This window comes from Aquila chrysaetos, chromosome 4 (genome assembly GCF_900496995.4).
Source record: "Aquila chrysaetos chrysaetos chromosome 4, bAquChr1.4, whole genome shotgun sequence".
NCBI classification, from domain to species: Eukaryota; Metazoa; Chordata; class Aves; order Accipitriformes; family Accipitridae; genus Aquila; species Aquila chrysaetos.
The window spans coordinates 1,418,260-1,433,233 of NC_044007.1; the positions used below are offsets into that span (position 1 = coordinate 1,418,260).

General features: G+C 45.3%; 1 protein-coding gene across 3 annotated transcripts in view; it reads left to right on the plus strand.

The window, feature by feature from the left end:
• The window catches only part of ZC3H3 (zinc finger CCCH-type containing 3), a 180,303-nt gene that overhangs the window by 112,404 nt on the left and 52,925 nt on the right, over nt 1-14,974 (plus strand). For all 3 annotated transcript variants that reach the window (XM_041122963.1, XM_030011512.2, XM_030011513.2), the window contains one exon: nt 10,110-10,303. In XM_041122963.1, the coding sequence (XP_040978897.1) occupies nt 10,110-10,303 (194 nt within the window). The remainder of the gene's footprint in view (nt 1-10,109; nt 10,304-14,974) is intronic.

Here is a 14,974-nt window from a genome sequence, read left to right on the forward strand (position 1 = left end):
GGGTCTTTCCCAGTGTAATTATTTGAGGAGAGAATGTCTCCAGCCTGTGCAGGGATTGGGGAGAGGTGTCATGCCTATGGGATGTGGAAATTGGGAGAAACCACAAAAAACGCCTCAACAATCCTGCATTGCAGGTATAATCCAATGTTTCTTATATAACATGCAGCCATAAAAGCGACTTCAATGGTTTTGATTGCAGGATGAAGTAATGGGTTGAACTGTGAAGAAGAAATCCATTTAGATAGCTTTGATAACAGCATTGGCAACAGCATGCAGGAGAAGCCAAAAGCTTTTAAATAGATGGAGAAAATATTAAACATTTCAAAGGCAGTTTTTATTGTTTGCCGATGGTCCTGGTGGCTTTTCTGTTAGTGTTACAGCTTCTGCGGTGATGATCATGGCACATGGAAGGATCTTTGGGGCCAGGGGAGGAGAGGGGCCCATGCCACTGGGGCTGCCAAGGGAGGTCAGCGGCTGAGTCTTGCCAAAACCAGCACAAATCAACTGTATCGTGGTGGCTGGTCATCTGCTCCTCCACTGTATCGCCATCATACATCAGCACTACCCACCAAGCGAGCGATCCCATCCCCATTATTTCAGTCCTTTGCATGTGGCCGCATGGCACCGTCGCAGCTCACTATGATTTAATTGCTGAGGTTAATTAGGATTTAAATCCACAAGATGGAAACCCTTGATTTCAGTCATCAGGTCTAGTCTTGTTCCCCACCTTTATTCACCAGCTGTTTTTCTGGAGGAATCTTTAATCTCGTTGGTTGAGAACCATTATAATGTACCTGTAACTATTTTTCTTTCGCAAGTCAGGAGGATTTATTAGGTAGGTACATCTTTATTTAGGCAATTAGGTAGCTTAATAGGTACTCATTGAGGTTCATAATTTTTCCCAGGTTTTGAAAATGGTAAATGAGATCTGTGCTGGATTATTTTTTTTCTTGAGATTAACATTAAGCTGCATTTGAATGGAAATTCAGATTCAGTTGAACCAAATTAAAGTAGTTTTTTAAAGTGTTTGTTTCATAATTAGAACTAATTATTGAAAGTAGAGAATTGTTTATGGATAAATTAACAGGTTATTGCTGGTCACTATGTATTTAAAACTAGTGGATCCCCTGTGTTTATATTTGTATATTGGAAGAAGACATGTGCTTTTCTATTTTTGAATTTCCGATCACTTTTTCAACCTCAAATATCCTAGTCAGTGAATGGGATTGTTTGAATAATCCAAATGAGGTTCTTTAAATAAATTAGGTCTTAAAATAGAAAGTGTTTATTTGATATTTGACCTTTTTATTTTTAAGAAGAAAGCAATAATATATATAAATCAATCATTTTAATGGAATTACTTGCTTTTTTCTTTGGATTTGGGGTCCTCAGGCAGCTGGTGGGTGAGGATAGAGACGTTGCAGGAGATCGGAGCAGCTTCCAAGGGGAACTGGTGCAGGAGCTCAGAGGACTGCTGGCATGTTTGAGGAATACTTTTAAGCCTAAATCCTGTGTTTTGTTCTGCAACGTGCTAAGGAACAAGGATATTGTGATTTTTTATTTTTTTTTTTAACTATTTCTCCCAAATCAGGGTTTTGCATTGCCTCCTGGGAGGCTTGGGATGGACGAGGTCCCTCCTGCCTCGCTGCTCCCTGGTGCTGTCCATAACTGTTGCCCCAGTTATGATCCGCTTTTTCCTCAGGAATCAAATGCCAGCATGCAAATGTGATTTCTTACTATGTAAGGATTACTTTAAAAAAAATAAGCTAAGCCTAAAGAAGATATCCAGAAGTAAAAGAAAACTATCCTTTAAGAGCCACTTGTATTGCCGTCAGCGCCAAGAAATCCTCTCCGTTTCAGCTGGCTGAAACGCCGTTGGGATGTTCTTGCTCTGCTCTTGGTTTTGTGTTTAATTTATATGTATCAGATACTCTAATATTTCAAATATGGGTGCATTTATGCAGGTGTTTGTGTGGGTTTTTTGGATCAGATGGTCTTGTGTGTTGAGTGCGCACCCATGTGCATAGCACAGGGGTGTTAAATCTGAATATCTCCTACAGCTCTTGCTGTGTGCCGGGGCGCGTCATCCTTGTTGCTAACCCTCACTTTCCACATTGGCTTGGAAATCTCCCTTTTTTTGATCTATTTAAGAGGGGAGCATATTCCAGTAGCGGCACTTGCTGGCTCCTGGCTGAAGTTTTGGTGGTTTTCTTCCATTCTGAGCAGCTTTGCTATGTTTGGAAACAAGGAAAGCATGTTGAGCTGGGCATCAACTGACTGTTGACTCCACGTTGTCTTGCTGAGCCCTTTTCTCCTGCTTGGTCCGGTTTTTGCTTTGGTTTACTGGTCTGTTGGAAGAAACATTTCTATTTCCCAAGCTATGTGAAGTTCGTCTTGCAGAAAAGGCTGGAGGAAGGACCCAGCATTTCCACTTTCTAAATGAGGTGAAGTCGGTCAAGCAGAGAAGACTGGAGGAAATTTTGTATCGGAAATTGTGTGGCCAGCAGGACTAGGGAAGTGATCCTCACTTTTTACTTGGGGCATGGGTGAGACCGCACCTTGAACACAGTGTTCAGTTTTGGGCCCCTCACTACAAGAAAGACACTGAGGTGCTGGAGCGTGTCCAAAGGAGAGCAACGAAGCTGGTAAAGGGTCTAGAGAACAAGTCCTGTGTGGAGTGGCTAAGGGAACTGGGGTTGTTTAGCCTGGAGAAAAGGAGGCTGAGGGGTGACTTTATCGTTCTCTACAACTATCTGAAAGGAGGTTGTAGTGAAGTGGGGGTCAGTCTCTTCTTGCAAGTAACAAGCGATAGGATGAGAGGAAATGGCCTCAAGTTGCACCAGGGAAGCATTAGGTTGGATATTCGGAACAATTTCTTCACCGAAAGGTTTATCAAGCACTGGAGCAGGCTGCCCAGGGAAGTGGTGGAGTCACTCTCCTGGGAGGTATTTAAAAGACGTATAGACGTGGTGCTTAGAGACATGGGTTCGTGGTGGACTTGGCACTGTTAGGTTAACGGTTGGACTTGATGATCTTAAGGGTTTTTTCCAACCTAAATGATTCCATGATTCTTTGAAGGACACAGCAGCTTGATGTTTAATCATGGGAAAGAGAATAAGAAAAATCAGACTTGGTCAACACAAGCATCTACAGAGCACTGGCATGAAATGGCCAGACTCAGGCAAAGTTGCTCCTGCTTTGAAGGATGCAAGGGAAGAGCCCAGATCTCAACCTGCAGATTGTTTTATCAGCCTAGGACCTTCCACTGTAACTTTTTTAGCACAAGACACTGCGATTTTCCCATCACGCTCGGGCCCGGCGTTGGTGTTGGACCTCCGACATCTACGACTCTGTTTTTAAACATTTTTATAGCGTTCCTCTACCCCCTTTTCATTAAAAATTTTTCTTCCCCTGTCCACCCTGGGGGTGGGGGAAAGACAACCCTCAACCTTGTGTAGTCAAGGTTATGGCGATAAATTCTGTAGCATTGTCACTTCTATTCGGAGTAAATTGGCTGGCCGCTTTCGGGCTGAAGGGAAGATAATTTGCTGTAGTATTTCAAATGGATTAGAAATGGATTTGAAGGGAAAGTTCATGCCTCCCATTACAAAGGCTAGAAAGAAGACTATCTTAAGGCACTGTTCACACTCTGGCCTTCATTATCCACGCTTAATACCTTTCCTATTTTCCAGCGTTAATGAAATTTCCTGCCGGAGCGGGCCTTCTGGACGGACGGGAGGACTCTTTAGATCCACGGGCTTGTGCGGCAGAAAGGGAATTACAAGCCCCTTGTGTCGAAGGGCCGGTGTATTCTTCAGGTCCTTGGCCCAGCTATTATCTCATTAATTTTATCCTCTTTTCTCAATACAGTTCATTTCCAAAGGCCGTCCTTTCCATTAGGGTAACAATTCAACGGAGAGCTGTGACACCGCTGCCGATGAAAAGCGACTGGGTGTTTGTGCAGCTCCTTGCCCTCCGTTACAGCCGTCCTTCCCCTCTCCTGCCTCACCAGTGGCTTTTCCCCATGGCTGCTGGGTTAGATGTCACTAACGGGGAGGGGGACACACACCAGCAGTTGTGTTGGGGCTACACAACCGCTTGGAAGCAACAGTTTGGCTTAAGAGGAAAACAGAGGTTTCCTATGGGTGAAAGTTGGTCAATTAAGCTCCCCCCTGGCTCTTCTGTATGGGCAAAGGCTCCACCGAGATTTTTTAAATCTCTTATGGCTCCTATAATATACATAAATAGAATAAATATTCTAATTAATATAGTAAATAATAAATATCATAAATATTCTACAAAATAATACTCTATAAATAATACATGTGGCCAAAGCTGAACCCGATGCGTGCGTTCAGCTGCCGAAATCCCCTGCGAAGCATCGCCAGCATTTCCCAGTGAGCAGCATCTCCTCTCCCGTTGTGTTTGCATCGGGTCCCCCCACGATGGCATGAACATCTATGGGCAGGGGGTCCCAGCAGTCCCAGGTTGCATCCCCCAGGCTCACCCCCCTACAAAGTTGCACCTCCAGTTTCTGGGGAGCAAAGAGTGGAGGAGGTGACCTCCGAGGTTAAAGGGGAATAAATACAAATACAAATAGCGAAGTCCCCTGGGGAGGTGTTTAAGATGGGTTATTGCACCCCATGGCAGGTATAACTCCCGTTAACATTGACTTTTTAGATAGGAAAGTTTCCAGGTGAGGAGCTGGGCTGATGCAGAGCCTCCATGGAGGCTGAAGGGTGCTGGGGACATCCCTGCTTGGACACTTCCACCACCCAGAAGGTGGAAGTGGAGATGGTCAAGCCTCCAGCGAGGTCAAACTGAGCCCTTGGTTGAGAGTTCGGTCCGGTGGCCCTTGGGGCTTTGGCAGCCTGAGCAGATGTTCTGCGGAAGCTTTGCTTGAAGGCCACGTAAATGGTCATTTTTCTACCTCAAAAATGCAACGACTACAAATTGGAGGAGGTTCAGCCCCACTCCCTTTGCAGGGTGAGATGCTTTTCGATGCTCTCTGCTGAAATCCTTGAAAAATCCCAGTGGGAGCATCCCTAACGGGAGATACGATGCCTGTGGTCCCTTGCCTTTGGGGCTTGCCCATCCCTAAGGACTGCCAGAGAGAAGAGCGTGCTGCTGCGCACATCGCTGCTCTGCTCCTCTTATACTGGCTTTTTCTTTTTTTATTAATATTGCTTTATAAAAGTGTAAAATGTTTTATAATCTGCAGCTGTTGCTATTTGCTCGGCAGCTGCTACCTGCTTGCTCTCTGCTCACATACCAGGGGTCAGATGCCACCGGGTAATAACTCTTGATAAATGGTGACTTTCGAACAAGGAGCGCCGGAGTGTGCAACCACTTCAGCGGGTTGAGTGAGTGCAGCAAAGCGAGAAAATAAATATCCTGAGGATTCGCGGGATTCAACCAGCCAGGCTCTTAAACTGGTGCTTAAACCAGCACTGTTTAGGCTCAGGCGGCATGAGCAGCCCCTGGGGCTACGCACAACTTGGGTTTGGTTGGATTTTATTGATATTACAGCCATAAGAGGGTTTTTTCCCTTATATTTTTATTTTGCACCCTGCTGATGTTTTTCCAAGGAAGCGCACTGAGGATAGGAGCAGTTCTCTAAGTTATCGTTTGAGGCAGAAAACCCCTGTGCTGGAGAGGTAGCAAGTATATGCTCAGGGACGTGTGCCCGTTTCTGGAGAAATGGGGAGAATTTGGGGTGTGCGAAGCCCAGGTTGGTTATGGATGTACAAGGAGAACTGAAATCCGTGCAGGAACAGGCAAAGCTGCTTGTTTGGAGCGTGCTCTTGGTGTAGCTTTTGTGAGCCGTCATTTTTGGGGTTGAGATGTCTTGAGATATGAGGCCCAGATATTATTTCATATAAATATATATATATATGTATTGTATGTGTATATATATTATTGAATATATATATTTATATTCTCTATATATTGATATTAACTGTAGATATGTATAGGTATACAGATTGAGATATCTATAGGTATAGAGATATCTATATAGATATACAGATAGAGACATATGATAGAGACATAGATATATGTCTATATAGATATCTCTATAGAGAATGTATATTTCAATATATATTGAATATATCTATATAGATACAGATGTTATATATATAATATATAGATATATCTATACAGATACAATCTCCGTATAAACAGATACATAGATATTTTTCAATATAACTTATAGATATATAAAATATATTCTATGTCTCTATATAGTCTATAGATATCTGTATACATCTATAGGTATATACAGATTATACATATCTATAGATATCTCTCCATATATCTCTATTTTTTTATATATATATTTATATATGTGTGTGTGTGTGTGTGTATATGTATATAGTGGCACGACTCTGGTAAATGCAAAGGAGGCAGAATGGCTTTGCTTTGGGTTTGGGGCAGTAACAAGGTTTTGCTCCCGGTGGAGCCGGAGCTTTGAACGGCTGTGGGAGGGCAGGGGCTTTCCCAGGGCCAGCACAGCCCAGGGGCTGGGGCTGGGGGCTGCGAGAAGCCATCACAGCAAAACCCCCGTGCCCTGGGTGCTGCCTCCGCTGCGCCCCAGCCCGGCTTCTCCCTGCGAACCAGTGTGGGGAATGTGGGTGAGCCTGGGGCTTCTTCCCTCCCCTCTAACAGGCTGAAAGAAAATATTAACTATAGGTCATATGTAATCATATTATATACATATAAAATAATACCTATATATCATATCTATCATCTCTAGCTGTAACTGAATATATATCATTCAATATATATTCAACATATCTATTCAATAATATCTGAATAATATAAAATACTAAAAATAACAATACTATCCAGGCCTTGTATCTCTATCAATTATCTCTAAATATTATTGAATATATATATTGAATATAGGTATTGAATATCTCTAGATATTATTGAAAATATATAATTCAATATAGGTATTCGGTGTATAGATTCAATAACATCTAGAGATAATTTATAGATAGGTAATAATATATAGATTTTTATGTATAAGTATCTATTTATTACTATATGTAATCTATAGAGAATATATTTCAATATAGGTACTCAGTATATGTACCATAATACATCTCTCTCTCTCTGATTATATATATGGAATGTATATAGAATTATATATATCCAATAATCTCTCTATATCTTATATATAAGTTTATTTTAAATATATAATACATATTGTATATATGAAATATATATATGTATTATGCATATATACACATATATATGAAATAATATCCAGGCCTCATATCTCAATCGGTAACATTTTATAGGCATTCTTCCATGTTTTCTATGTCAAAATCCAAGTTAATACATCAGTCACTAGCCATTCCCCTGGTGCTGCATGTATCCAGGTATTACGGATAGCGCAAGCAAATGCTCGGTCTCCGACTCTTACTCTAACTATTTCCTTTGCAATCAGCAGTTCTGGCTGTTTCTGTCCTGCAAACTTGGGAGTTTTCAGAGGGCTTTTTTCCAGCCGTGTTTTCTGAAGAAGACTTTACGGATCCTCCTTGAAGGGACTGATGCTTATAGCTCAGTGCCGGGCAAAACAGGAGTCCAAAACCCATCGGCACTGCAGAGCCCATGGATGGTGGTGTGGAGCATCCCGGTGCCCTCCTGAGCTTCTTCACCGGGAGGAAGAGGAGGAGGAGAGCTGGAGCTGGGATGGGTCTTGTCACAGCCATGGTGGTGCTTTGCTATATTACAATACCATTATTAGAATCACAGGATAGTTTGGGTTGGAAGGGACCTTTAAAGGTCATCTAGTCCAACCCCCCTGCCATGAGCAGGGACATCTTCAACTAGATCAGGTTGCTCAGAGCCCCGTCCAACCTGACCTGGAATGTTTCCAGGGATGGGGCATCGACCACCTCTCTGGGGAACTTCTCTACCTTCGTTGTAACAAATTTCTTCCTTATATTTAGTCTGAATCTCCCCTCTTTTAGTTCAAAGCCATTACCCCTTGTCCTGTCACTACAGCCCCTACTAAACAGTCCTCTCCATCTCTCTTATCGGCCCCTTTCTATATTGAAAGGCCACAATAAGGTCTCCCCAGAGCCTTCTCTTCTCCAGGCTGAACAACCCCAACTCTCTCAGCCTTTCCTCACAGCAGAGGTGTTCCAGCCCTCGGACCATTCCCGTGTCCCTCCTCTGGACCCGCTCCAACAGGTCCGTGTCTGTCTCGTGCTGGGGACCCCAGAGCTGGACGCAGTGCTCCAGGGGGGTCTCACCAGAGCGGAGTAGAGGGGCAGAATCCCCTCCCTCGACCTGCTGGCCATTAGGTACTTGATATCATTTTTGTTGGCTGCATTAGGCCACTGATACGGCCATGAGACCTTTCTCCAGGTCCTGCAGCCAATGCTGGCTGCAACTTGGAGTTGCAGAGGTTTGCCGTCAGCTGCTGGGTGGTCCATGGGTGGCCCTGGAGTCCCTCCTGCCATCGGTACCTTCACACAGCGATGCCACCGCTATGACTCTTTGCAAGCAACCTGGTTTTGTAAAAATTAAGACTTGATGCTCCTCTCTGGAGCAGTTTCATGAGGACCAAGCCCTTGGGGAAACTGGAAGCGGGGCAGCAGCTTCTTTATGCAATCCCCATCCCCTCCGCAAAAACCAGGCAGCAATTTTCCGAGCTCGGTAGCCAGTGGCAACAGCCCGATGAAATGAATAGGCTGTCACGCTAAGCACTAAGAAATGTAACTATTACATTTTACAATTCTCTTTTTCTTTGCAGCACATGTTCATTTAAAGGTAATGCTCTCCGGGGTTTGCATTCTGCTGATAGGATAGCGGGATCTTAATTTACAGATATTCTCCAGTAATGCGCGGTTTATATACGTTCTGCTAATAGCATTATGAGCATAGTTTAGACTAATACAAAATTAGAGCTCTAATTTGCATAAACAAATTACTGTTTGGATTAGCGCTAAATGGGGAAGACGACTGATATTTGAGGAGATTTGATTTGGCTGCAACAGCTCTGTTTGTATAACAGCGTATGTACGAAAATGAGCTGGGTGGCTCCGCGTGGGTTGGGAGGGAGGTGGGATGGTGCAGGAGATACCAGGTCATGAACTGGTGGGGTTTTTGGTGGCAGCTGAGCCCCTCTGTGTCATATTTGTCACTTCAGAGCTTACTGATCCTTCAGAATAACCTAATGGGCAGCACTAACCGGATCGCAGCTCCTGACCCATTGCCATTCTGTTGCCTCGCTACAGGGTTTGAGGATGTAGGGGAGAGATGGGGAGGTGCAGAAGGGTCCCCAACGCTGCCCGCTTGACCCCACTTGGGTCCCAGCATCCACTCCAGGTGATAGATGGACGACAGCAGCGGTCTCGGGCAACTCGTCACATGCAGGGATGTAGCAAAACCCTTGCAAGAGCCAGATTTGGGGGGGGGGAAATAATATTATCAAAGTTATAGTGCCTAATAATAATAATAATAATTATAATAATGATAATAAAAGCTTGTAGAGCTCCGTAGAACTTGGCTAAGCTCAGGAGAAGGTCCCGCGTTGCTGATTCCCTCGTGGGATTGCATCCACGTTTCTTTCTTTGCTGCTGGGGTTGGAGCTGCAAGCCAAGGGTGTGAGATGGAGCGTCAGCCCTGGCTGTGTGGATCCTGTTTTGGATGCACCAGGCTGCCTATTAAGAAGTACATACCAGCAGTGTGGATCGAAGCCACGCCGTGTGCGAGGCATTGGGGTCGATGGCAAATATCTGTAGAATTTAGGGACAAACATCTTGCTGTGTCCTGGCAGGTTACGGTTGGGTAGGGACCTGACCTTCAGTGTGTGGTCTCTTCTCCTGCGGCATTGCCGTGGGTGAGCTGGTGGAAAGAAACGGCTTTTTGTTGCATGGGGGAAGCGGTACTAGGGGGAGAGTCCTTGCAGGTTGGTTTTTTTGGTGTAAATCACGGGGAGTCAGAGCAGCTCCTCTGTCTACAGCGAAAGCATGTGTGGTTCTTCCCTGCATCGCCTCCATCCTCAGGCAGCCAAGGGTCTGCTCACGAAGCAGCAGCTCCTTGCGATATCTTCTCTAGTTTGGGCTTACCTTGACTTTATTTTGTTCTTGTAGATCCCAGCTATTAAACCAAACGCGCCCATCGCCTCAAGGTGGCAAGTCCCAGCACGTGCAACAGAGATGGAGGAGTAAAGGCTATCGCTGCATCGGCGGGGTGATGTACCGAGTGTCTGCAAATAAACTCTCCAAGACTTCCAACACCCCTGGCCGGGGCAGAGACCTGAGCACCAAGAGCCCCGGCAGAGCAGGTGAGCAGCAAGAATTTGTCCTGGTCTGCATCCAAAATCCATTGATGTCCCAGCTTCAGCGTTGAGGTTGGTTTTTACCTGCTTATTCCCAGCCCGCATGTTACACCTCATCCTCTTGCCTCGCAGGAGCCCAGACACAAAGGTGATGGGCATCCCATTGGTGCCAAAGCGCATCCCGTAGCTGTTCTTGCTTTACGGTAGCACTGAAGGGAAAATAATGTAGAAGAAACAAAAGGTTTAAGAAAATTGAGGTTTTTTTCAACTCAGGCTTAGTTCAAGCTTGTAGAGTATTGCGCCATTAAACTTGTTTCTTTTTTTAACCTGAGCAAAGTGCTGGGCAGCTTCAAACAGCACCGCAAGGTTAAACGTATTTGAGATGCTCATCAAATTACCTTCAATATTGACCTAACAAAAGCTGGGAGGATAATTCTGCAGATAACTATGAAACAGGCATTTCGACACAGTTACCAGCTTTACATTTAGCTTCAATTAAATTTGTGTTTCAGCTCCTCTTGTACTTGACACCTCTAGTGTGGCTCTTAGGCAAGACCAGGTTTTTAACTGTGCTTAAGTATTTTTTTGAGTTTCTACTTGGGGTCAAATATTTTTGCTCTGTAACTGCTTTACTGACAAATTTTGGGGACAGTTAAGCTGGGAAAGGCAAAGGTAGTGGCTCTGTGCTATTGTTTTTCTTTATTGGAAGGATGAAGGGTGAAGAGACGAGTATGTTCACGGAAGAAGCTATAAATGAGGCAATTTAATGACAAAGTCATTGTACGTATGGTGGCAAAGTGAATGAAGAGGGGCAATAAATAGCGCAGTGTTGTTGAGAGGTGCAGCTTCTGAAACTGCCTGCATCCTGGTTTGTGTGAGCATGATGGGGCATCCTGGGTAGTTTTAAACCCACAAAGAACAGGGATTAGGGAGGGAAGGAGCTTTGTGCAGGCACAAAAATCCCATCAGCAGGAGAGCTGAGCAGCTCCGGGAAGTTTGAAAAGCATAAGAAAAATTAGTAGCAAACAGCAACATCTCAATAAAGAGTAAGTAACAGCCCCCTGATGCTCGCAAGCAGCCGGTAAGTGGCATTGGAGGGAAAATGGAGAGAGAGAAATGAGGGGCAGGCAGGAGAGGAGCGGCCAGTGATGATAAATCCTTACTCCACATTGTCGCTGGCAGGGAGGAGGGCAGAGATTTAGCATAAACTGTGGATTAGCTGCCCCAGCCACCCGGGGGTGGGAAATGAAGATGCCTGCAGATGATGGCAGAGATGAGGATGCTGTGGTGGCTAAGGGGGCGCAGAGCCGATGGAGCATCACTTTCAAGTAATCTCTCTTCTGAGAGCATTAAAGGGATGCTCAGCATCACCGGTTTGGGGACGGTTTGCTGGTGTTTTTGCAACTCAGCTCTTCTCGGGACAGATTTTCGGTGGCTGACTAGCCTGCAACATTGTCATCGCTGCTGGCTCTGCAAATAGGTATGTGCATGCTCGTGAGCGTGTGTCCATATGGCTTGTTTTGAAGTCTGCGATCCTACCTGCGTGCTGTTAAATCCTTGGCTTTGGTGCTGCGTCTGGAAGAGGATGGGCAAGGATCAGCCTTCGGAAGCATGGAAAAAAAGGCCGTAAAGTGAGCTGAGGGGTCTGTAGACGAAGCAAAGCCTGGTGTCAGTGACATTGGATTTTTTCAAGAGCTTTGCTAACGGCAATGGGATTTTCCAAAGTGTCTGAATCAGGGTAATCAGCTGCACAAAACCAACTCGAGGGTGGTTCTGCCATAAGCACCATCCCTGGGCATTGAAGCTGTCACCAAAGGCAGCAAACATCTTGCTGGAGTGCAAGAAAAGGGGTGAAACCCCCAAGATGTGGGCAGGGAAGATGTTAGATGGAGCAGGTCTGGTTTTGGGGCCAGGTTTCAGGACAGAGTTGGACCACTGGGAAGGATCCAGGGGAGAAGTGATGGCTGGAAGGACTGGAAAAGTAGAGGACCTGGGTCTGTGCAATCTGAAGAGGAGGAGATGGAGGGGCTGCAGGTCCCCAAGTTCATGAAGAGCTGCCAAGCAAAGGAAGGATGTCTTCTCCACGGCCAGGTGGAGCAGCCAAAAACCAAGGGTCTTAAATTGTAGCAGGAAGGGTTCAGGGAGAGCTTTTGAAGGACGAGGATTATGAAGTGCTGGAGTAAGTTGGCTGGGTGGACTCTGAAATCTCCTTTATTGGGATTTTTTTAAAGAACAGGTTACAAGAACTTCTGTCTGGGGAGGACACAGGTGGACTATGTCCTGCCTTGCAGCAAGGAGGTGGACTTGACTCAAGCTGCTGCCTAATTTCTAGTCGATGCATTGGTGGCTTTAATGTAGGTGCTGGGAGATGGTGGGAGGACTTAACTGCCCACCACCATGCTTATATCACTGTTTCTGCTGCTGTTTGGAGCACCAGCATTTCCGAGGCAGCTTTTCCCAAGCCCAAATCTTGCACATGCCATATTTAAAATGCTTGTTCCAGACTACTTTTTTTCATTTATCTAAGTGCAAGAAAGTCTCTAAATTTGTCTGGCCGCCGGGAAACAGCAAAGTCATGTGTAGGCAACTCAGCAAAGGCTGATGGATTCAGCCTGTCCATGAATATCCACCGCTGGGCTGGGACCAAGCAGAGGAACACCAGCTTAGAGTGCAATATCTGGGAGAGGTATTGAGCCAAAGGTATGACAGGAGGGTTTTTGCAAATTCAGGCATCGACATTGCTCTTGGGGTTTTGCTGGTGGGGATTTGGGGTATGGGGAAAACCCTGGGGCTCAAGCCTTGCAAGGAAACAGTGATGACTTTCAAGGGATTTAGTTTGCAGAGGTGACCTAAAGCAGCTTTAAAAAGCAAAAGATCGGTAAAAGGCACAGGGTGAGCGTGCACCAGCAAGCACTTGATACTTTTGTGGATACTTTTCCCCCTTTTTGATCTCGGTTTTAAAATAATGAGACTTTCATGGAGATGTGCAACAGTCTCGAGGTTAGCAGGTCAGACCTGCTGGCTGGTGGTGGGGTGGGAGCTGCTCCCCATCGTGGCTTTACTGGGGGCGATAGGGCATGGAGGAGATGCGATCCCTCCCATCTTTCCTTCCCCACTGGTACCACGTCCTTTACTGAGGTCTTGTTTAGAGAAACAGGTTTAATTAGTGCTGCTTTGGGACAGAAGGTCCCTTCCAGGGTTATTTTCTATAAAATACAGACCCGTCTATTTTTTTTTTTTTTAAGATATTTTGCTGTAGTCTCCTTCCCCCTGCCACGCGGTGCAGGGGGCTTGTAACCATAAAGCCTTGGTAACTGGTGTGTGTCAGTATTTGCATGTCATCTTTCAGCTCACGCCATAATTCATCCTCCTTCGCAAGGATGGATTCAACAGATACCGGCGTCTCTTGCTTTACAATAACTGGGGCTGGCAGGGTGGAACATTTGTGTGTGCTCATCGGGTACAAGCCTTCACACGTTTACTGAAAGCTCTGTGGTTTTGACACTTGACAAAGTTTGTTTAAAAGATGAAAAAAACAGCTTTTCCTTTCTCTTCCAGTGGCAGACGCTGTGTATTTGGGGTAGCAGAGAGATGGGAAATGCTCCTGACAGTTTAATAGCTTGGAGTTTACTTACAGTGGTTATAATTCTGCTGTTTGCCTGAATTTATTGGGTTGGTATTTTGTCTCTTCGTGGCCGACTACAGTAAGAAACACGATGCTGGTTGCTGCAGCTGATCCACCAGTGTCATCACACTGTCCCTGCCAGGCGAGCAGGATGGGCAATCTTTTTGATGCTGGGGGTAAGTTAAAATTTGGTCCTGGGGATGCACCTCCTGCAGCCCTATGCTGTATCAGGGTCAATCTTGGGGCTACCAGGAGGGATAAAGCAGCTCATTCATCTCCTGAAGCAAGGGGAAGAACATGGGTTTTGCCACGGCTCATCCGCAACCTGCTTCCTAGCAGTGCGGCATGGTGGACACCCAGCTTGGGGACAGGGGAAACATCACTGCAAACCCAGGAAAAGTTTCTGAAGGTGTTTTGAGCATAAAGAAGCTCTGTGGAGTGGTTCGTGTTTTCGGGCATCACAGTGGTCCATACAGCTGCTGAGAATGGTGCTGTTGTCACATGTGTGGCTCTGCTCCCAAAGGGCTTGCTGCAAGTTCTGTGCTTGTGTCCTGAACACTAAAGATTAAATACAGAAATAGAAAGACTTTTTGCCTTCCCAGCTGGCCGGTGAGCTCAGATGTACTGTAACTCAGCTGCTCAAGCAAGGATGGAAGAGGCTCAGAAGAAGACATCTAGCTGCAAATGCAGGGCATGGACACCCACTCCTCATCACTGTGCAGGATGAAGATGCAGTATAAAACATGGAAAAGTGCTTTACCCCTGGGATAACTAGTTATTTCTGCAACGATATATTTTTCACTTTGCAGAAGTATTAGAAAATAGGCAGCGGGATGGTGTGGAAAGCATTCAATATGTTGCAATTAATTAAGCAAGCATAATAATTGGGTTTCTCCGCTCACAATGAACCTTTCCTTCATTTCTTTCTACAGCTGCTAAGATGTTATTCAGACACTTGAGGAATTTCCATGAAATTGGGGAAGGAAGCAAAAGGTCCTGGCAACATAGCATTTCACAGAGAAATTCAAAAGGGAAAATAAAAAAAACCGCAG